General features: G+C 54.5%; 8 protein-coding genes across 8 annotated transcripts; 5 read left to right on the forward strand and 3 right to left on the reverse strand.

Moving 5' to 3' along the window:
* Nucleotides 1-189: 189 nt before the first annotated feature.
* Nucleotides 190-1,317, forward strand: BBA_02725 (WW domain-containing oxidoreductase; the record flags this gene model as incomplete). Its single annotated transcript, XM_008597822.1, has 1 exon — nt 190-1,317. One exon carries the CDS (start codon nt 190-192, stop codon nt 1,315-1,317), a length of 1,128 nt encoding a protein of 375 aa, XP_008596044.1.
* Nucleotides 1,318-1,830: 513 nt separating this feature from the next.
* BBA_02726 (uncharacterized protein) lies at nt 1,831-2,256 on the forward strand (the record flags this gene model as incomplete). Its single annotated transcript, XM_008597823.1, has 1 exon — nt 1,831-2,256. The coding sequence occupies one exon, from the start codon at nt 1,831-1,833 to the stop codon at nt 2,254-2,256; it is 426 nt and encodes a 141-aa protein (XP_008596045.1).
* Nucleotides 2,257-2,690: 434 nt separating this feature from the next.
* Nucleotides 2,691-3,893, reverse strand: BBA_02727 (Chymotrypsin-like protein; the record flags this gene model as incomplete). The annotated part of the gene is made up of 1 exon (XM_008597824.1): nt 2,691-3,893. One exon carries the CDS (start codon nt 3,891-3,893, stop codon nt 2,691-2,693), a length of 1,203 nt encoding a protein of 400 aa, XP_008596046.1.
* Nucleotides 3,894-6,331: 2,438 nt separating this feature from the next.
* BBA_02728 (uncharacterized protein) lies at nt 6,332-7,192 on the forward strand (the record flags this gene model as incomplete). The annotated part of the gene is made up of 1 exon (XM_008597825.1): nt 6,332-7,192. The coding sequence occupies one exon, from the start codon at nt 6,332-6,334 to the stop codon at nt 7,190-7,192; it is 861 nt and encodes a 286-aa protein (XP_008596047.1).
* Nucleotides 7,193-9,835: 2,643 nt separating this feature from the next.
* BBA_02729 (origin recognition complex subunit 2) lies at nt 9,836-11,617 on the forward strand (the record flags this gene model as incomplete). Its single annotated transcript, XM_008597826.1, has 2 exons — nt 9,836-11,436; nt 11,503-11,617. The coding sequence occupies 2 exons, from the start codon at nt 9,836-9,838 to the stop codon at nt 11,615-11,617; spliced, it is 1,716 nt and encodes a 571-aa protein (XP_008596048.1).
* Nucleotides 11,618-11,837: 220 nt separating this feature from the next.
* BBA_02730 (cytidylyltransferase-like protein) lies at nt 11,838-14,612 on the reverse strand (the record flags this gene model as incomplete). Its single annotated transcript, XM_008597827.1, has 2 exons — nt 11,838-13,936; nt 13,985-14,612. 2 exons carry the CDS (start codon nt 14,610-14,612, stop codon nt 11,838-11,840), a joined length of 2,727 nt encoding a protein of 908 aa, XP_008596049.1.
* Nucleotides 14,613-18,525: 3,913 nt separating this feature from the next.
* BBA_02731 (uncharacterized protein) lies at nt 18,526-20,303 on the forward strand (the record flags this gene model as incomplete). Its single annotated transcript, XM_008597828.1, has 3 exons — nt 18,526-18,874; nt 18,993-19,310; nt 20,032-20,303. 3 exons carry the CDS (start codon nt 18,526-18,528, stop codon nt 20,301-20,303), a joined length of 939 nt encoding a protein of 312 aa, XP_008596050.1.
* Nucleotides 20,304-20,628: 325 nt separating this feature from the next.
* Nucleotides 20,629-21,193, reverse strand: BBA_02732 (uncharacterized protein; the record flags this gene model as incomplete). The annotated part of the gene is made up of 2 exons (XM_008597829.1): nt 20,629-20,763; nt 20,897-21,193. The coding sequence occupies 2 exons, from the start codon at nt 21,191-21,193 to the stop codon at nt 20,629-20,631; spliced, it is 432 nt and encodes a 143-aa protein (XP_008596051.1).
* Nucleotides 21,194-21,787: the final 594 nt, after the last annotated feature.

The following is a 21,787-nucleotide window of genomic DNA, read 5'->3' on the forward strand; positions in this document are numbered from 1 at the left end:
GCGCGCGCGGNGGGGGGGGGGGGGGCACGGGGTCGTGAAACGAAAGTTTACCCGAGATCCGTTTTCTACAAATACACTCGACAAGAAACTTGCGTGCGATACTTGAACCTTGTTGCTCTTTTTCTATACACTATTCAATTGATCGAAAAGAGGAGAAAGGAAAAAAAATAGGAAAAAGAAAAAAGAAAAATGGCGCCTTCACCGTACCAAAACGTCCCCTACAACGCACCGCTCTCCTTTACGGAGCCGACCTGGCTCTGGCGCCGCTACAAGTGCTTCTGGGAGGGCACCGCCGGCAAGACGCTCACCGAGCAGGACGTTCCGGCCAAGAACCTGAGCGGCCGCTGGATCGTCATCTCGGGCGCCAACAGCGGCATCGGCGAGCAGGCGGCGCTGCACTTTGCCCAGTGCGGCGCCAACCTGGTGCTTGCCTGCCGCGTCAGCCCTGCCGAGAAGCACCCGGGTGCGGTCGCGGACCACTGCAAGGCGGTCGCGCGGGCGGCCGGCCACGACAAGAGCAGCGTCGAGTGGTGGGAGATTGACATGGGCAGGCTGCAGAGCGTCGACGCGTTTGCGCGGCGCTGGCTGGACACGGGCCGCGCGCTCGACATTCTCTGCAACAATGCCGGCATGGGCACCAACCCGGGCGGCCTGACCAAGCACGCGCGCAGCGAGGACGGCTTCGAGCTCGTGCACCAGGTCAACTTTTTGTCGCACGTGCTGCTGACGCTGCGGCTGCTGCCGTCGCTGGCGCGCGCCGAGGCGCCGCGCGTCGTCTGCACCACGTCGTGCATGACGTACATTGGCGTCTACGACCTCGACAACTTCAACGGCGCGGGCTGCCAGGGCGTGCAAATGTATAATAACAACAAGCTCTACTTTCAGTGCTGGCTGACCGAGATGCACGCGCGGCTGCTGCAGACGGAAAAGTACCGCCACGTCACCATCAACGGCGTGCACCCGGGCTACGTCAACAGCGGCATCTGGTCCTTCAAGAGCGGCGACGGCTTTCTCGGCTGGGTCAGCGTCGTTGTTAGTTTTGTGCTGCAGCTCTTTGCGAACCTGTTTGCCATTAGCCCCAAGCAGGGCTCGTACTGCATCATCCACGCGGCCACGAGCGTCGACGGCGGGCCGGATCCGAGTACGCAGGGCGTCGGGGAAAAGGGCGGCAAGGGCGGCGGGCGCTACTTTAACCGCATCTGGGAGGCGAGGAATATGCCGCATGCGCAGGATCCGGATGCTCGGCTCAGGGTTTGGAGAAAGATGGACGATGAGCTGGGGTTGACGGAAAAGGGCTTGCTGAGCTGGACTGATTAGATGGGCGTTTTTTTTAGAGGGGAGGGATTTGCTGCAATTCGCCATGTGGAACTTATCTGAGCAGCGCCTTTTATCAAATTCATGAATTGATTTTTCTTACCGACATCTAGCACTTACTTGTTGGCTACCGCTCAATTTGCCGAATGTTTTTCCAGAGCCCGGAGCGTGTGAGCGAGAATGCTCCGACCCCGCCTGTTTGGAAGGAATGCCAACCTTTTTTCACTTGCATGAAATGCATAAACTGCACATCAGGCTTTGGCCTACGCACAAATGCCGTCATCAAGGAACAATGCCCCCATATGCACATGGGATATTGCAAAAAGCCACTTGGAGACGTTAGTCCACTTTAAGATCTTCGTGGCCGCAGTCGACGACATAGTAGTGATGTAATACTACATTTCGCAGGTTTCTTAGAGGACTATAAATAAGAGCAGCAGACGAGGGGAAAAAAAAAAAGTCTATTTTGGCTTTCCAACTAATACCAAACAATTGCAAATCATTTTTTCCCTCACAATGGCCCCGTTCCTGCCGCCATCGCGGACCGTTCCGCTACAACCACGACAAGCCTCCACTGCTACCACCACAGTCACCGTCACAAGCAACCCCAATAACGGCAACGGTGGAGGCTCAACACTGGATGGCGGCGCAATTGCAGGCATTGTCATTGGCTCCATTGTCGGATTTCTCCTCCTCGTCTGGATCATCCGCTCTTGCTTCAACCTGGGCGGACCTTCACCCACGCCAGAGGTTGAGCCCTGGTATGGCCGCCACTCGGAGCCAAAGCATTACCATCGCCATCACCACCGACGGCCTCGCAGCCGCCGTCCGCGCTCGCGCTCGTCTAGCATCACGCTGCCGCCGCCCCCGGTGGTTGTGAGACAGGAACGATCGGGAGGACGGAGGTCAAGTCGGAGCCGGAGCGTCTACAATACATACTGAGCACCGTGGGAGTCCGGCTGAATTGATTTGGCTTTTGCTGTTTCTGAGTGAGATTACCATGTTAGATATTTTCTGGATGATTGGGTGGGCAGGTCAAGCAAAGTGTTTGATTATGCACTCAAGAAATGGACGCGCCACACTTTTTAATGAGCGATTACCCCTATATCACAGCATGAAATGGACACGAGAATTATGCAGCACAAAACTACGAATAATGACCAATGTCGAGGATTCTTGTTTACTATTGCTAATATTAAACTTGAAAAAAATATGTCCATAAAATGAGCCAGCCCAAATTCTGTTGATACCCGTCAGACCTAGTAGTTGACGAAAGCGAGCAAAGACCATGCCTGAGATCTCACTACTACACTTGGCCCTGCATATGCAAACTTCTCGCAAACCTCAAATCTCCGTAGCCAAATAGCTACCCCTACTTATCCCGTGACCAGGGTAAGGCCAAAAGTTTCGAGAATTTCATTGACGGGCTGGAAATAGGTGATTCCTCCCGTGCGGCAGTTGCCGTTGCCTCCCGAGGTGACGCCCTGCGCCTGTGATCCTGCGTAAAAGGAGCCGCCCGAGTCGCCCTGCTCGGCGCAGACGGTCGTCTGGGTGAGGCCGGTGACGGACCCTTCCTGGTAGTTGATGGTGGCGCCGCGGGCGCGAATCGTGCCGCAGTGCACCTGGGTGGTGGCGCCGGAGCGGCAGACGCTGGCCCCGACGGCGGCCACGTTGCTGCCTGAGACGGGTAAGTTGCCCTGCCCGTAGCCGTTGATGGAGCCGTTGAGGCCGGTGCCACTTACGGTGCGCACGTAGCTCATGTCGGCGCTGCCGGGGAACACGGAGCCCGCAAAGGTGCCCAGCGGCTGGCCGCGCGGCGTCGTCGCCGACGAGCCCGTCTGGCCGCAGTGGCCCGCGGAGACGAAGCCGGTCGTCACGGCGAAGCCGACGGAGCAGCGCGAGGCATTGTCGATGAAGTAGTTGTCGCCGCCCTGCACAGAGGCAGCAGCATACAGGGTCGGCAGCTCCTCGACCGTGCGCACCTCGTACTCGCCCGAGGCGAGGCCAATCTGCGCAGCCAGCTCCTCGGCCCGGCCGTGGTTGTCGCCGATCGCCTCAATGACGAGCCTGTTGGAGGCAACGTCGACGAAAAACGACGCAATGCCGGGGCCAGCGGCCGAAGAAGAGCCGCCAGCGGCCGAAGAAGAAGAACCAGAACCAGAACCCGAAGCGGACCCGCCGCTCAAGGTGTTGGCCTGCGGGATAAAGACCTTGTCGAGATCCGCCTTGGCCTTTTCGAGCTTGGACAGGCTGTTGGTCATGACAATGGGCGTGGCGCCCGCGGCCGTCACCTCGCCGGCCAGGGCCTCGTCCGTGACGCCAATGTGCAGCGTGTCGGCGTCGAACCAGGCACCGGCAAAGGACTCGCCCGCCGAGCCGCGCATCTGCTCAATGACGTTGGCGGCGGCGGCTTCGCGGGCCACGCGAGCGTGGGCCTGGTCGGCGTCGAGTCCGAGGTCGCGCTTCATGGCCTCGAGAATCTTGGGATGGAGCTCGCCGGTGGCGGCGGCCTGCGTTGGCGCGCCGTAGGTAACGGGGAGGACGACGGCCAAAAGGGCGAGAAACTTGGCAAGTTCCATGCTGGAAATCCAGATAATGACAGAAAGCTTTTGGGAAATAAAAGGAATGTTTTTGACCTGCTGTCTTGGAAGAAGTGAATGAAGAGTTGGATGCTGATACCAATTGTCAGGATAGACGAGGATACTTATATTCTTTCTTCAGCCCATGATACTCCTTGATCCCCGCTTAGCACTGTGCTTTACGATACAATAGTATACCGCCTTGTACGGGTATAGACAGGAATGGCACATTGTTGCAATGCAATTGGTACACTTCATCCATGTAGTTGGAAGTAATTGTGCAACTGCCTAATCCAGACAACCATCTATCCAGTGTCAAAACCACATTCCGAGACTCGGCAAATAAACATGGTGTTGCAATGACCATATCTGAAATTCTCCTTCCTGATTTGCCCTAATCTGTTTCGCGAGACCACCGAGTGATTTCTTTATATTAAAACAGAGCAAGCTTATAACAGTTGTCCCCCCTCCGCAATTTGTAGGAGCGATCGGCACCAATAACTAGTGACTGATATGCTTAAAACCGTCTTTAATCGCAAGTCTGCCCCGGGGAGCAACGGCACATGCCTCCTTTAGGAAGGAGACGTAGAAAAAAAAAGCGGATAAGGATCATGCGTTTGAGTCGGCCTATTAATAGGAATGTCATAATGGGCTTGGCTTCATATATGCCAAACGTGACAGCTGCCGCCCGGTTTCCACCCTGTTTCGCAATTTTTTTTTTTGCAACCCCTCCAAGTCCCAGCCAATAACTTTTGTGTGGGACGAGGCCATGTTAGTCGATCTCTGCACGCGATTGGTGATGTCTTGCAGGTCTTTAGGCTTTTGTTGCGCTCGGACTTGACCATCGAATCAGGAAGGTAGGCTCCGGGCTCATACAATTACCGAAACGCAAGGCGTCCGTTGTCTGCATCAAACAGGGCGAAAAGCCACAGGCACAGATGCGAACCAGGGAACGGAACTTCTCCTGAATGTTGGGTTTGCAGCCTCGTTTGGCCAAGCACCTTTAATTTACTGCTTCAACCAATACTGCGTCTTTGTGAGGACTCGATGGCACATGCAGACCTTTCACCTTGGAGGCATGAAGCGTAGGCGAGCTCCGATGGTCTCCCCTTTGAGCTGTCAAATCTGGAAGGTTTCACATCATCCCACCCCAAATCAGTATATTATGTGACTATATTATACCCTCAATGTTATTGTTGCCCGGGCCGCTTATGGCTAGTCTCGGGATTATGCATACTGATTGATGCAGCATGCAAGCCCGGGCCATCGCTTCTCGACAAATTGACCTATTCTCATGTAAAAGTAAAATGCTACTCTGCAATTTTCTTCCCGAGTCGCAAGGTGAGCCGGAATTAATTTGTGTCTGTCAGGGTACGTTTTTGTACCATTCGGGCTTGGGGAGAGATGTTATGAAGAAAGTGATATCTTCCTTGACTGCATTGTGCCGAATTCAATGTGACTATTGTGTTGCCGACAGAACGCTCAGCAAGTCAAAAAATGGTGCGCAAAAAACTCCACACCACTTCCATATATTGAGGTTGAGCAGTGGACAGATTTGGCAACTGCCATTCAAGCGAGATGTAAACGCTATCAAAGGTGCGCAGTCGATGCGGTGAAGACTGATGCCCGACGGCTGCTCTCATTTGGATCGACGGGCCAGCAGCCTCAATGCGGCAAGTGTTGAGTTCTAGAACCACAAGCCTCGGTCAACTGTGGTCTTCAGTCAATTCGTCCCCGGTTTTTAGTCTCTTTGCTGGCTGATACAAGCTCGTCTGTCTGAGACTTGGCCAAGTTGGCTTCCCTCTCAACGCCTGGTTCATGTCATTCGAGTCCTCGTGAATCATCTCATTGACGATGAACGGGGCCAGATGAGGCGCAATGCCAAGTTCAGCGGCGGTCAATCAACTTCCTCTGCGCTCAGCAGCACCCAGTAAGCTCTTGTCAAGTCCTGATACTAGCACAAAAGCTCCCAGCCCCGCCAACATGCAAGAGTCTCTTCTCAGTTTACATTGTTTAGCAAGAAAACCTTGTTCGTTGGCATGTCAAGATTTCGAGCGGCCTCTGGCGACATGTTCCAAGGCGCTGTTACATACCCTGGAGTATCATACAATTGACATCATGATTTGGTGCGATGGTGCGCAGCGTATCTAGTCTATCGATGAAATCGACCCGAGTACTTTCATTGACGCGTGACCGCAACCAGGGCCCATGAGGCTACTATTAACTCTTTGCAATTATTTTTGAAATCAGGTTTCATCAATATTAAGCAACTTGTCTTTGCTTCCGATTTAATAGCAAGTTCAAGTTGATGCTCAGAAACGGCACCCTACGCCCAATTTCGTTTGCATAACGACTGCCCGTAGACAGCACCCCCACCTCCCTACAGAAAACAAGCTCAACGTTCTCTTCTCTCTTATCCATTCTTTCTTCACAAGAGTATGATTTCTCTCACGCTCCAGCGCTTACTCTCTAGAACAGGCCTTGTCTCCACTGTATTATTCTCCGGTCGTCGATCCAGTCTCGCTGCAGCCATCCGCACCTTGTCGACACTCTCGACAAGAAGGGCGATCGCGTCGCCATGTACCTTGCAGCCAGCCACGCCCCTTCCTCAACAGCGCTTCGTGTCGTCTTTGAAGGATCCGACAGACGAGCAGTCAATAGCCGATGAGCTCGACTTCTTCAACGAGAAGGAATGGGGCTGGGTCATCTACCGCTGCACCTACGGTGACGACGCGTCCTGGGAGCGCTTCAAGGAGCTGGTCGCGCGGCAGACGCGCGAGGCCCTCGCACCGTCCCCGTGTAGCGACGCGCCGCCGAGGCCGCCGCCGCGGCGCAGTGTCGTAGATGGTGTCGACTGGAGGTTCGTGTCCGACCCGGCTCTCCAAGGCGCGTCCAAGGAGGCACTCCGCGAGCGCTTCCGTGCCTGGGTCGCCGAGGATAGGTCAGACCCTCCGGCGAGGTCTGGATACATGTCGTCGCGCCACAGCCACTTTGTGCAGGTGGATGAGGCGTCACTGCGCAGCGTTATCAACGATGATGACCCGGACGCTTGGAACTCGGGCTGGGTCAATCTGGTGCGCTGCGTCGAAGGGCTAGATTACAATCTGTCCCCAGAGTGCAAGGCCGCGCAGGAAGGGTATACAAAGGAGCTTGAGGGGGACGGCGAGGAATACGTCCCGGAGGACTGGATCATGCTGGCGGCCTCGTCCCTGACCCCGAGCTTCTACGGTAGTCTAAATTCCATGTCAGAGAATTGGTACATGTATTATTCCCAGCCTTCAAACTTGGTATCGCATTGACAGGGTCAGATGATTTCTAGTGCCAAGGCACAACGGTAGGCTGCCTTGCTGGCGTGCCCGTCTTTGGCAAGGTTGGGAACAGGGCGTCTTGCGTGTTTCTCTATGCCTTGAACTGCGCCATAGCTCGTGAGTTGGTCTTATTGTCACGGATAGAGCTAGCTTTGAATGAAAGTAATTGTAATATTATCATATAAGAGCACGAGAAGGGTTGTCATTGAGTAGCCAAGTGATAGCAACAACTTTGACTAACAACAGATAACGTACAAAAGAGAAACGCACAAGCTATTCTGCCTAAACGTAAAGCTCTCCCTGAATACGTTTCAATTGAATGATAAAGAGATTAAGCGGTTCTACTCTTCTTGCAATGAAAAGTGGCGCTAGCATATGCATCGGGTGGTGGCTCGGCATGGAGAGTATTTAGCTTTAACTTTTATTATACTATTTTCAAACATCTGAAACAGCTAATTAGATTTTATTATCCGACTGCGGAGAAGACTTTGCTTATAAGCATTAATTGAGCATAAAGTGAACGAGATCATTGAAAAAAAAATGGGCTGCTCACTGGTCAATCACCAGGTAGTCACTCACACTGGTCACTATGTCTAATTATTATTAGCAGCCAACAGTGTCAATATCAAGTCAGCCAGACAGTCAACAGCGTCAACAGCCAGTCGACCAGGCGATTAATCAGGCAGTCAATGGCGTCAACATCCAGTCAACCAGGCAATTCGTCAGGCAGTCAATACGGATAGCGTCGAGTCTCGACGCGGCTCCATCTAACCCCGAATTTAGTCCATCAAGCCACCTTCCACACTCCTCATCTGGACTGCGGCCGCCGTTGCCTCCTTGTCTGTACCAGTATCAACACGAATATTTGAGGGCACACATATCAGCCAAGATTTTCAATTCCTCCACCCTCACAACAGCCGCCGTCGTCTCCGCGTTCAAATGCGTCTCCGGAATATCAACAGGCTTCCCTCTCGCCTTACGCCATCAAAATCACTTTCATCTCTTCCTACTCGATTATAGTCCATCACACATCAGATGGACGTGCCAACAAGCTCATGCTTTCTGGACTCCCTTTGGTCATTTGAGATCGCCTCTAACGACGCCGTCCAAGTTACAACCTCAGCAAGACTCAAAGTCCACCTCAAGCTCTGACATCAGCCAGCTTCACGCCACAAAAGCTTTACAATATCTTGTCTCACTCAATGACAATTGATCACTATATAAGATGGGCATGTTACCTCAGCTTAATTATCTCGAATTTCCTCGCACGGTATCACAGCAATCCTAGATGGATTAAGTATACCCGACCGAAGAAGAGCAATATGGCTATTACTCTGGGCTGCCTAATAGACCACACCTACTCGCTAGGAGCTCTACCCAGCCCTAGACAGAAATGCACGGAGGAATACCTCCCTCCGCGTAAACCGATTTTGACCCTGTTTATTCCCGACACCTACGCCCCCCCCCCCGGCGCCCACCCGATTTCTGATTTATGGCATCACCCTGAAGGGCCTCTTCGTGTTTGGAGCGCAATTGACTGGTGTCGTGTTGGAATTCAACTTGAACTTACTGCTCACAGCACCTTTGAGCTTACACTGATGGTATCAGTGCCCCCGAACCTAGTGTCCCTTTTGGATGCTAGCGAAGCTGTTCATTGATGCAAAGCTATCATCGAAAGCTGTGGATTCATGGATATCCATTGTGAGATTCGCGAGTCTAGTATGATGACGCGCCTGCTACACTAGTAGGAAAGCTTGGTCCTAAGTCTGGTCTCACGCCCTACAAGGCTTTCCTTGGACCGCCATTGACTGGTGTCGTGTTGGAATTTGATTTGAGCTTCCTGCTCACAGCACCTTTGAGCTTACACTGACGGTATCAGTGCCCTCGAACCTAGTGAGGTGTGGCCGGCTATTACATCACGGCACTCTGTTTTCTCGAAGCCTGGGGACTCGGGATCATGCGTCTGGGCCTTGGATGGTCGTATCACTGGTATTGTGATTGCAGGGATCGGAAAATCCGGCGCACAAGAGAGAGATACTTGCGCTGATTTACAATGAGTCAATCAGCAACCAGTTAATCAGCAGTCAGTCAATTAGCAGCAAGTCAGTCAAATCGCAGCCAGTGAATCAGCAGTCAGTCAATCAGCAGTCAATCAGTAGTCAGTCAATCATCAACAACCAAAAGGAAAAATCGAGTCATGGTCTGGATTTGCTTAATTACTAGTTCCGTGTGTAAGTGGTCGGCCACACGGGCAAAAAAAAAAAAGGTTGGTAGCGCCGGTTGAAGGCAGGGGAGAATATCACGTTCTCGAGTGACAATAATACAATCAATCTGGGATGACCTTCTAAAGCAATAATGTGCAAATGAAATAAAGCCAATTCGTAAATCAAGTACTGGCTAGTTGACGCATACTTGAGCCGATTTGCGTTCTCGGCTGCCGTACAGGCAGAAAAAGGAAACCACTTTACGCGGAACGCGTCTCGACGCGCTCCACCAGGAAACTTGCATGAAGCTCCTGGCAGCTAGCAAACTCCAACGTGATTCATGCACCACCGTCAACCCAGCTCGAATTGGCACGCCTGCAGAGGCTGAGAAACCTGCCACCAGCAAAAGTCGTTCAAAGAAAAAGGGAAGATGGACTATGCCGGCCATGACCGCGACGAGGGCCCGCCCACAAAGCGCCAACGAAGCGCCGCATCTCTCGACGCAACCATGCTCTCCACCTCCGAGGGCATTCCCGTAAATGGCTTCGACCCGGCCATGGATACCCAAACCACAGACGAAGCGGCGTCTGAAGTCGTCTACGAATCGACGCCTGTCGTCACGCCCCGAAAACGCGGCCGTCCACCGAAACACACACCGACAAAATCACCCGCCACGCCCTCCACCTCTGCGCGCAACACCACCACCACCACGACGGCCCATCTCACGCCGCTCAAAGCCGTCGGGCCCAACGCCTCGACGCCAGGTCGCCACGCTGCCGATCGCTCCGCGCGGCGCAAGACGGCCCGCGCGCTCCTCGAGCACGCGACCGGCGACGGCCTCAGCGATGACGACGCCGGCGTCGAGGACGACCAGGAGGAAGACCTCGCGCGGGCCATCTTTGGAGACACGTCAGACGAGGACGAGGACGATGGTCTACTTCCCGATGTCGACGTCGCCGCCGCTACCGCAACCACACCAACAAAGCAGAAGCAGCGCCGCCCGCGGAAACGCGCCAAGTCGCCGACGCCCCCGCGCGACCTCCCGCCGCAGGAAATGTACTTTTTCCACAACAAGCCCGGCCGGCCCAAGACGTCGGACAATACGCTCGCGGGGCTGAGACTCCTCACGCATGACGAGTACTTTGACATATTGCGCGGAAAGGGCGCTGCCACCATCACGCAGCGCCACGCCAAGGATGTCGAGTACCTCGAGACGCTGCACGCAGAGTCGTTTGCGCAGTGGGCGCTGGAGCTCGCGCAGGGCTTTAGCCTGTGCCTGTACGGCTACGGGTCGAAGCGGGCGCTGCTGAAGCGCTTCGCCGCGTACCTGCACGATCTGGTGCCCGAGAGCCCCATTGTCGTCGTCAACGGCTACGCGCCGACGACCAATATCCGCGAGATCCTGGCCTGCATCGCGCGCGCCGTCCTGCCGCCCACCAAGAAGAAGAGCCTGCCCTCGGCGCAGCAGCCCCTCGCCACGGCGCGGTCCATTCTCGCCCACCTCACCTCCTCCTCCCCCTCCTCCTCCTCCGCCACCCTCACCATTCTCGTGCACTCCATCGACGCCTCCGCCCTCCGCCGCTCCTCGCCGTCCTCGTACGCCGTGCTCGCCTGCCTCGCCGCGCACCCAGCCGTGCACCTCGTCTGCTCCGCCGACGCGCCCGATTTCCCGCTGCTCTGGGACGTGGGCGCGCGGTCCGCGTTTTCCTTTGTCTTCCACGACGCCACGACGTTTGCGCCGCTCGCGGGCGGCGTCGAGCTCGACCCTGTTGATGAGGTGCACGAGCTGCTCGGGCGGAAAGCGCACCGCGTGCACGGCCGCGAGGGCGTCGCGTTTGTGCTCAAGAGTCTGCCCGAAAATGCGCGCAACCTGTTTCGGCTGCTCGTCGGCGAGGTGCTCGTCGCCATGGATGAGGATGCCGCGGGGCGCGAGGACGGGGCGGCGGGTGTCGAGTATAGAATGGTGTACAACAAGGCCGTTGAGGAGTTTGTGTGTAGTTCCGAGATGGCGTTTCGTACACTACTGAAAGAGTATGTTTTTTCTTCTTTTGCGCCCCGTCTGTTTCTGAAATCATGCTAATGCCGTTTTTTTTGCAGATTTCACGATCATCAAATCATCACTAGTCGCAAAGATGCACTGGGTACAGAGTTGCTCAGTCTGCCGTTTGGACGCGAAGAGCTCGAGGCTATTTTGGAAGATCTCATGGCATAAGGAGCCGAAACATGTTTACATATACTGGCGTTTCTGGAAGGCATATTTACACGCAGAGGTGCATCAGAAAAGATTCTGTAGACTTTGTCGTCATTAACATATTAAATCGCTGCGCTAATGCCGCTTGTACTATATACGTCTATACGCTCATGTAATAGTGATAATAGCTATGATAGTACAAGGATGCCACCATTCTTTTCTTGCTCATAGATGCCGACCTTCATACCCCCAGACTCTTTACACATGTCCACAAGACAACAGGTACAATTACATTGTCATTGCCTCCTGTCAGGACCGCCTCCGTCACACTCGACAGCGACGCGCAGACGCCCGCATGCCACGCCGCCGCCAGCGCCGACAGCGGCTCGTCGGCCGTCGGCCAGGACCCAATCCGCAGCCACGCACTCGCAAAGCTCAGCCCCGCAAAGACAGCCGCCGCAAACGCCACGCTGCCTTCGAGGCTCTTGCCGCCGCCCCAGAGCCACTTGCGATGCCCATAGCGGCGTCCGATGAGGCTGGCAGCGGCATCACCCAAGCCGACGCAGACGACGCCGGCCACCAGGCTCGCGTCGCGCGTCGGCACCTCCCAGCCGGCGGCGCAGCCATCGCCGCCACGGCCGACAGCCGCGAGGCCCAGCCAGAGGGGAATGGCGCAGCCGACGAGCAGGAAGATATGGGAAACGACGACGGGCCCTCGAAAGTCGCGGCCATCGACGTAGGGCGCGAGAAAGGCGGCAATGGGCTTAGAGAGTGGCGGCAGCTGGCTGGCACGTAGGAGATCAAGGAGCAAAAAGACGGCGAGGACGAGCGAGAGCGCGAGCGCGGCGTAGGTCGGGTCCACGTAAAGCGCAGGCAGGAACATGCCGACCATGGTAAAGTGAAACACCTTGCGGCGCGTATCGACCTCGTACGTGTGCTGGAGTTGAAAGACAACGAGAAGGCCGGCGAGGAGGACAGCGAGCCAGTAACCGCTGAGGGTGAGGCGTGTCGTAGCGGCGCCAAGGTGCTGCAAGCGCAGCGTCTCGACCCAGCCGAGGCCGGCGACGGCCGCGTCGGGCTTGTGGGCGTGGTGCGGGGGCAAGCAGATCCAGCGTTCCAAATTCGCCTTCACGACCTGCAGGCGGAACCAGGGGATGTCGCCAAAAAGGTAGCCCAGGGCCCAGCCGATGGGTTCTTGGCCGGACAGTGCATAGCGCGCGACGTAGGTGCGGACACCGACCAGAATGAGCAATATAATACAGACGTATACATAGGCGGCGTACGCCCACTTGCGAACTGTAGCCTGCTCGTAAGTGAGTTTCAGAAACGGCCGCACAGAGAGCGAGGTGGCACGTTTGCGGCGACCAGATGGTGTATGAGCGCTGGCGCGGCGCGCTGGCTTGTCTAGCGGTGGCAGAGTGTGTCTTCGCGAGATGCCCTCAATGCCATCTTCGTCGTAATCTGTAAAAGTCATGGCCGTGCTGGTCTCGGTGCCAAGGGATGTCGATACCGGGCCTAAAGTTCGGGTTCTAGCCGGTGTGCGAAAGGCCGGTCCGCTCTCGGCCTCGTCTTCAGTAGAGTACGCCGTCGAGTAGGCCAGATCCTCGGGTTGCAAGCCGCGGAGCTCGGCTCGTAGCCGCCGCAGCGAAAGCAGTCGTAGTAGGGACTTCCAGATGGGCGATCTTTGGCTGCTGGGCAGTCTTCGAAAGCGCCACTTGGGCACGCGAGCCAGAGCAATGCCCCATTGAATTACTGCGCCGCAAAGGACGAGAATGCCGAGGCCGCCCCCCCAAAGCAGCGCTTTGAGAATTTGTATTTGCGGCGAAGTGCCAAGTATCAGGACGTTGATAAGAGCAATGGAGAGCAGCTGCAGCTCGGCTACAAGCAGGCTCGTGGTGGTCAGGCCATGCAGCACTAAGGAAAGTGTTCTGTGCAAAGGATACAGCAACACAATAGCTTCTGGCGACAAGGGCAAATTGGTAGAGTCTTGGTGAAGATGGCTCCCAGAGTCCTTTCCCCAGAGCAGGGGGAGGCATGTCACTGCCCACTGCAGTGTGTCGTAGGATGCCGTGTACTCGAGTTTGGGGAAGAGCTGCTGCGGGAGGGCGCCGATGCTGAGAACCAGGTTGGACAGAAGCACGGTCACATTGTCAACAGAAATAAGGAGGGAAACCAGAATTGTTATAGCTGGCGGGTATAATAACGGCGCAGGGTCGAAATTGGCGGGTATTGTGATTGGTAACCATCGCGCGGGGCTTCGTTTGCGATAGGACCAGAGTAAGACTCGAATAGGGTACACGGCGGCGAGCGTGGCAGCAAGGCCGAGAAATAGCTGAAAGTCTACAAGGAGTCAGTTAAATCTGCAAGCCAATCACTCAATAGTCATACCCTTGTGCCATTTTTGGTATATAGGTGCCACGTGTGAGTTGGTGGTGACGAATTCGCCGAGCAGCGCTATGATGCCACCCTCTGTGAGCCGGCGCACGACATTGCGATAGCGACGGAGGGGGCTCAGTAGTATATTCCCCGAGGGCGCTGTTTTCGATGCAGAATCTTTTCCAAGAAGAGGCTCCCGCTCCTCCTCCTCTATGATGGACGGTGAGATGGGCGTCGCCGTGCCCGAAAGCGCCTCGTTGCGGCCCCGCAGCCCCTTGTGCAGCTTCGTCTTGGGCGCCGGCAGGCCGCGCAGGAAGTGCTCGTCGTCTGCCTCGGTGCCGCTGTCGCTGACGGGCGTCGAATCCTTGGAGAACGCAGTCGCGCGTATGGGCGATAGCTGTCCCTGGCGTGCCATAGCCGCGGGGGGCGCCAGGCGGTCGTAGTCGCTGGGTATCTCGTTTTGGCCGCGGTGGTAGGGGTGCGGCGAGCGGTTCAGCGCGCGCAAGTGGACTTGCTCGTCAAACTCGACGCCGCCGAGCAGATCTTTGGGGTTGGGCTCGCCCATAGCGGAGGGCGACGTATCGACGGGAGGTGGTGAGGTTCTGTTTGAAGGGTCGCGGAGCTTCCCTGGCTCAGCCATGGCGTACACAGCTGACGGCGACTCGATTCCACCATGTGACGGGAGGTCAATTGCAATCAGCATGCACGTTCTAATAGAATGTTTTCGATGATTTGGCCATAGGTCGTTCTGTGCGAGCTGGACGTCGGCCGAGGAGGAAAAAAGGAGAGAGCTGCAGCGTCACATGGAAAGCAGCACGGTTTGGGTAAGGGCTACGTCAAGTGCTGATGACGGCGCGGGTCTGTCGGCGCCACAACGACGCGCATCGCAGCGGGTTGAGTACCTAGGTATGTATCACGTGGATAAATCTGTTGCCTCGAGCATTGTCCGCCATATCAACACTTGAAAGTCGCTGAGATCGTATAGAAATTTCCCTCTGGAGGTTCTCTGTCAAAATCAATATCAATATCACATGTGCAATGTAAAGCACGGAATGGCGAGCCGTCAAGGCTGCATACACATCGAAGATGCTATATCAGACCATGTCGAAGCTTTTTGGATGGAGCAGTGGATCTCGAAGCAGCAGCGAAGGCGGCGGCCCACCAGATGCAAAAGAGGCGCAACTTTTTTACCTATGTTCTCTCGGTTCTCTCGGCAAAGCGGATCGTCAGTCAGAATCTATCGAAAAACACAGTTTTGGCTGTGTGTGCTCGGCAGCTTCGGTGGCAGCAGTAACTAGTGGGTTGCCGTTACGGATAGAGAGCTGAATTTATCTGCTGCAGTGGCTTAAACACGGGCGAACAGGCGGGACAGAGTTGAGCAAGTAGCCCCAACTATTTCAGTGTTCAATAGCAAGGTATATAGTTGCAATTTTATTGGTAGTCCCGGGACGAAGCTGCCGCCAGTGCCAAATATCCAAGCCACTCAAGTAGAATCGCGAATGATGACGTGCCGCATTGCAGGGTGAAAGCAGCTGCTGAATAAACGCATAGCACAGCATGCGGAGGCATTATAAACATCTTGTATATACGGGCGTGTCTCTAACATGTCATGATGCAAAACGATCAGCTAGGATGTCGTTGTGCACAGACGATGCGGACACGAAACGAGTTTATTTTCCTCAACCGGCCTTTCCTGTCGGGCGCGAGGTCTCCGGACTGCAACTTTATCTCGTCTTTCAGCATTTATGCTCGCCAAGGCGACCTAAGGAAATAATGCAAAAATGGGTTACGGGGGCAGATGGGATGTTTCACTTTGCGAGCCCACATTGGCGCAGATTGGTGCACAAGGCTATTCACAAAAGTGCTGTCAGAGAATGTCTCACCAGCCACCAACTTTCATCAGCGATCTCTGCATGGTGTACTCCGTAGGCACAGGTCAATGAGGAGAGTGTTGGGCCCGTAAAATGATGATACAATGGTGGCCAGAAAGAGGCAAAAGACGAGTAAAGGCGCGTGTCGGCAAAAATTTCACGAGACGCCGCGTCAATAATTGGTTACCACGAGCCAGCCGTCGCTGCCCTGCAAGGGAGGCAGGCGCAGCAGAAGCTTGGCTGTGCTGGCATTGCTATTGATAGAGAAGGCTGGCGACGGGGTTCAGCCAACCTAGTAACGGAAGTGGGATAGCGAGTTGCCAGAGCAGAGCCTCAAGCGCATAGGCTCATCAATCCAGCAGCCAAGGGATAAGCTGGCTTTTTATACGGACCTATCAGCTGATGGCTGAAGCACGCTGGGTTCGTCACGGCGTCGAGGCAGTCCACAGCACCACCACGCTGTCCACCACGCTTGTCATGCTGTCCACCAGTGTGGGCACGGTCCGCCGCCGTGGCCGGTCGAGCTGAATGATGAAGAAGCGAGCTGGAGCCAATTCATGCAGAGGTCGGTGACAAAACTGAAGCAAAGGCTGGGCGGATTTGGCGGATGTTGCCCGGGCGTTGCTTGATGACAAGCAACAGGGTGACAGGTCGACCGCCTATAGCAGCAGGTTGCTACTTGCTAGGTTGACCAGGACAGGGAGCCACCGAATTTCTGCTTACCATTTATAATTCAATAATTTGAATACTTGTAATAAAAGTCGTGAACCAACGAAACAGGCAAGGAACAGCAATGGCTGAGACTGCGACTAGCGGCGCAGCGAGCCCACGGATCGCTACCTAGTGCATCGGGCCATGACATCCGGCAAGATTTGCAACAGAATTGAGAGGCAGACTGCTGTTGAGTAGCACAAAGTGGATAGCTCAAACGCAAAGCGATAGTCTTTTCCTTCATCGTTTGTTCCGGTAGGATTCCCGCGATGGAACTTTGCGGGCCCTAATCAAGTGCCTCTGCGCATCAAGCCCCTGCAAGTCATGTTGTGCAGCAAGACGGTTGACATGGCCACTTGCTCGTGCGTTGTAACCCGCAGTGACGGTGGAATAACTAATCACAAAGTACCTAGGTAGTTATGGTGGTTTCACAGGACAAGCTCTAGCTAGACGCTAGCGGGGTTGAGCGGGATGAGAGGTTGGAGATGGTTTGTTGCCGTCTCGTATTTTTCCAAGGCACTGGGTGGCTTGGCTGACGCTGGGCTGTCCCACTGCCTGCGACACCAGGCCCAAGGCAGCTTAGGTAGCGATGTGGTGGAAAAACTTGTTGGCCTCTGAGTCGAATCAGTGCTAAATTAGATCGACAAGTAGCTGCAAATTGAGATACTGGCAAAGAAGATGTGATGAGACAGTTCAGTATTATTAGCAGACGTGAACCCCCAGAGAGACCACGTTTGTGCAGCCACCATGGTTGTAAGGCGGGTCCGAAGAAGAAGAAAAAAAAAAAAGGCTCGGCCACTGAGATATGTGAAATCCATAGGAAGGTACTAATTATTAGGCCTAATTATTAGTAGCTGCACCCATCCCATGGCATTGTTGACAAGATTAAAATAGAATGTGTCCAGCCTGTATTATCATCCAACGCTTACTTCTTTTTTTAGCTGTTCACGTATCCGTATATATATATATTTGTCGTCTTTGGCTGCCACAGTCTCTGATTCCAGCTACTGTGCACCGCCCTTTCACAGCACCGTCACTACGTCCTCTCTTCGCCTTTGGATCGATAACCTTTCCACATTCTAACTAGCCACCTCGTGTAAGAGGCTCCATCGACATTGACGCAACACGGCCCCTCTGTGGGAAGGAACCGAGCCGAGGAGATAAAACGAAAAAAAACAGAAAAAAAAAAAAAAGAAAAAGAAAGGCCGGCTGCCCCATCGTCCCAGTAAACTTGACCCGTTGCCACCTGCAGCGAGAGCGGAGCATCTCGACCTGCCAGTTTGCCAGTTGTTGCCAGCCAGCTGGCCCAGCCAAGCAACCAAGTAAACGGGCACCACCAGTCCACCACAGCCCATCTCTGGCAAACGCATCTGCCTGCCTGCCTGCTTGCCTGCCTGCATCTCTCTTGTCTACATCGCGCTACTCCTCGTCCTCACTCTCCTCTTCTTTTATTTTTTCCCACCTTCCTAGTTTCTCTTTCTCCTCTTCTATTACCTCCTTCTCTTCAATTATCCAATTATCGTCTTCCACCCTGCCCAGGCTTGCCGCACTCCCGACCATCCCCCACAAGGTCGCTCTGATAAACTCACCTCTCTGCCTATCAAACGCCTCCGTCTTCTTGACTTGTGCAGTTCGCTTGCCCACATTTGCCGTCTCGTGTCTGCCAAGTTCCAAACAGAATAGGCACCACATTTAGCTTTGCGCCCTGCAGCCCACTCGGCCTTGTCGTCATTCAAAAACCTACGCATCTGGCTTCAGCGTTCCTTGCCATCGCACGAGCTATACACACACACCACCACTGCACATCATCTGCACGCAAACCTGCTGTCTCTGTCTGAGGCAAGCCGAAACCTCTTCGGGACCGCTTTTTCCCGCCCCAGCCTTGCTTTCTCTACACCCTCCTTCGTTCAACTCTACTTACTTCCGCTGCCTCTTCTTCTCTCTTCTTTCTCCGCGTCTTATATATACAGAATGTCCTCCGACATGCACCACGACTCCACCCTGGAGGCCGGACTATTGAGAAAGCAGCAACAGGAAGAAGAAAAGTCGCAACTTTCAGCAAGAGGTTTCGGAGACCGCACCCCAGGAATCCCGGATACGTGCCCCGGACAGCAGGAGAGCCGCAAAATGTCGCCCCTTCGTCGATTTCTTGTCATTGCCCTCATCGGCCTGGTGGCCCTGATGGGCTTGGCCGCTGCTGGAGGATCTTGCCCTGGTGCTATGCAGCACCGCGCTGTTCAACTGGACAAGCGCCAGGCGCCCGGAAGCAACACCACGACTCCTCCTACGAACCAGGGCAATGAGGGCAACCAGCAGACCAGTAAGTTGTTCTTGCACGTGTTCTTGGTCCAATTCATCGTGGATGCCACTCTGTCCACATCCACCCGGCCAACTGCATCTCGCTCCTCCAGTCTTCAGCTTATACTAACACACTCCAGCCGGTGGCGTCACCCAAACCATCAGCAACACCGTTACAGAGACGGCCGTGACCACCGAGACGGTACATCAACCTACCAGCGGCAGCAATCCTACTGGCAGCTCTTCTACTGGTACCTCGGAGCCCGGATCTTCACCGCCTGCCTCGTCGCCTCCTAGCTCGTCGGCGCCGCCTCCGCCGCCTCCGCCGCCTCCGTCTTCCACACCATCTTCGCCGGCCACTCCCAGCAACCCGACGACGTCGGTCCCAACTTCCCAGGCACCCCCCGCCAGCACCCCAACCGCCTCGCCTTCGACCCCTGCTCCGGTCCCCTCCTCGGGTACGTCTCCTACAGCTTCTACCACCGAAGTTGCTTCTTCTTCTTCTAATCCTCAAACTACTTTCTCATCTGGTACGTCTGTACCAGCATCGTCTGTGCCTGTCCCCCCCTCTCCATCCTCATCTTCTCCTTCACGTCAGTCTACTTCTTCTTTTTCGGAGCAGCCGTCGATTTCGGCTCCTCCATCTCCATCTTCTCCATCATCTCCATCATCTCCTTCATCTCCTTCATCTCCTGATGCTCCACGTCAGTCTTCCTCCCCAACCCCTTCTCAGCATAATTCTCCCCCAGAACCTTCTCCAAGTGCTTCGGCTTCAGCCTCTACTGGAATTACTCCTTCGTTGAAACAGTCTACCAATCCATTGCCTCAGGAGACTGGTTCCTCCGATTCACGTCAGTGTGCTGCGTCTGTCTTTGTACCCTTTCTGGCTTTGTATCCCGTTCGCTTGTTCCTTTCGCCATGCACTCCTTCCTATATCTCTTACGTTGTCCAGTGTCTGGTCGTACTACACACTATACAGTCCCCCTTCATGCACTCGTGCCATTTTACAGATCGTTTCCTCGTGTCTCATTTTGGTGGCTATTTGCAGTGCTTCGGCCTACAGAGACATTTGATCCTTGATCCTTGAGAACAAGAATTAAAACACTCGCATATCTCACTTTCATATTCGTCATCTATCGTACTATTTCAGTCAATTGCCCAACACTAACATTTGCACAGCCGAGTCTACTACTTCATCCCCCGAGACCACTCCTCGTCGCACCATCACCACCGGCACCGTGACTACCTCGAGCGCTGTACAGGAGACAATCACCCGAACCAACGGTGATGGGGGCATCGAGATAATTACGTCGACTTCCTGGGTTGAAATTCGCCCCTCGTCGACTGACAAGGCCGACCCCAGCCTGCAAAACGTCGCCAACAGCCGTGGCGCTGGCAGTGTCGCGGCTGCTGCCATAGCTGGCGTTGTTGCCGGCGCAATGATGCTATAAGTGGAGGACCGTGTGCCTGACATTTCAAGCGAAGGATAATCATTTAACGGGTATTGAGTATTTACGGCGTCAAAGCATTTTTTTTGTTCATCGCATAGTTAAGGTTCGAATTATTGGGATCGCGAAAAGCTAGAATTGGATGGGTGCCGAACACAGCCGGCTATACCGACTGACGATCATAATGTCCATAGACCAAATTGCAAATGCACGGGGTATGACCAGATGTAGCTTGTTGTAACGTGTGTATTGAAATCTAAAGCGACCACTCCAAACGCCGAGGTGTGTACCCGAATAGAAATTATGATCATCTCGACAGCTTTAAAACCTAACCAGGTCCAATCTTGGGCATATCGTGATGCTCGCTGAGCTTGGACAGGTAGGTGTTGAGTTGTTCAACGCGCTCCTTATGCGTCTTGAGAAGTTCGGGACGGGAGCCTGACTTTTCAGCCATTTTAAGTAGCTGTGAGAGTTAGAATGTGCGTTCAGACAGAATAGTCAAGGTTGAGAACGAGCAGAACAGACAAAAAAGACAAACAACGGACGGAGAGAAGGTGACATGGAAAATCATTCAGCGTGGGCGTGAGTGAACATACTCTCTTCTTTTTCGCTTCCTCGTACTGCCTCTCCGACTCTGTCTTTTGTACTGGCGCTACGTCATCCTCCTCCTCCACCTGCCTTCTGTCCTCTGCCGCCTGGCCATCCTCCTCCTCGCCCTCCTTGCGCTTCTTCTTAACGAGCTCTTTGGAGGGGGATGCACCCTCGCCGGTGGCCAAGTTTTTCTCAAGATCCGTCTTGGCGCGCCTCTTCTTCTTCTTCTTGTCGACCTTGGCGCCTTTGAGCTTCAGCGCGCCGCCGCCGCCGCCAGAAAGGGCGTAGTCGTCGGACGGCATTGTGCTCCGAACTGGTAGTAGGGTAGATTGATGCGATGATGCGATGGTGGGTTGTCGGTTGTTTAAAAAAGAATGACATGTCGTTGGCGGGAAGGGAAGGACTGGGCTTGGAGATTCTCCACTGAATGGACAGGGATTACCTAACGAGGCATTGCTGAAAGGCGCTGTGGCCCAATGACATTGAGGATAATAATAAAGGCGCTCGGATGGTACCGAGATGATGGCAGATAAAGACGATTGCTCAATTAAAGGTCTTGACTTGTTTTTGAGAGGCAACGCCTTTACAACGCCCATTATAGATCCTAGGGCTGGCTACTGTGCAGCGTGTCACCAGCCGGGTTTCTCTTATCAGGCAGCAGCAAAGTCTCATGCGATCAGCGGTTAAGACTCACCAGCACAGCAAACTAGATGTCTAAAAAGCAAGCCATAAGCGCAGACGCACACTAGGGGGAATGCATTCTTGATCTTGAGGAATTCATTTTATGAAACTCGGCGTTGCAGCAATGTCCGTGTAGCGACAATGACCCGCACGGCAAGAGGGATCGAGCCGCTAATAATAACTGCTGTTCACCAGCCTACCAGTACTCCGTAGGT

This window comes from Beauveria bassiana, assembly GCF_000280675.1.
Source record: "Beauveria bassiana ARSEF 2860 unplaced genomic scaffold BBA_S00005, whole genome shotgun sequence".
Taxonomy (NCBI): Eukaryota; Fungi; Ascomycota; class Sordariomycetes; order Hypocreales; family Cordycipitaceae; genus Beauveria; species Beauveria bassiana.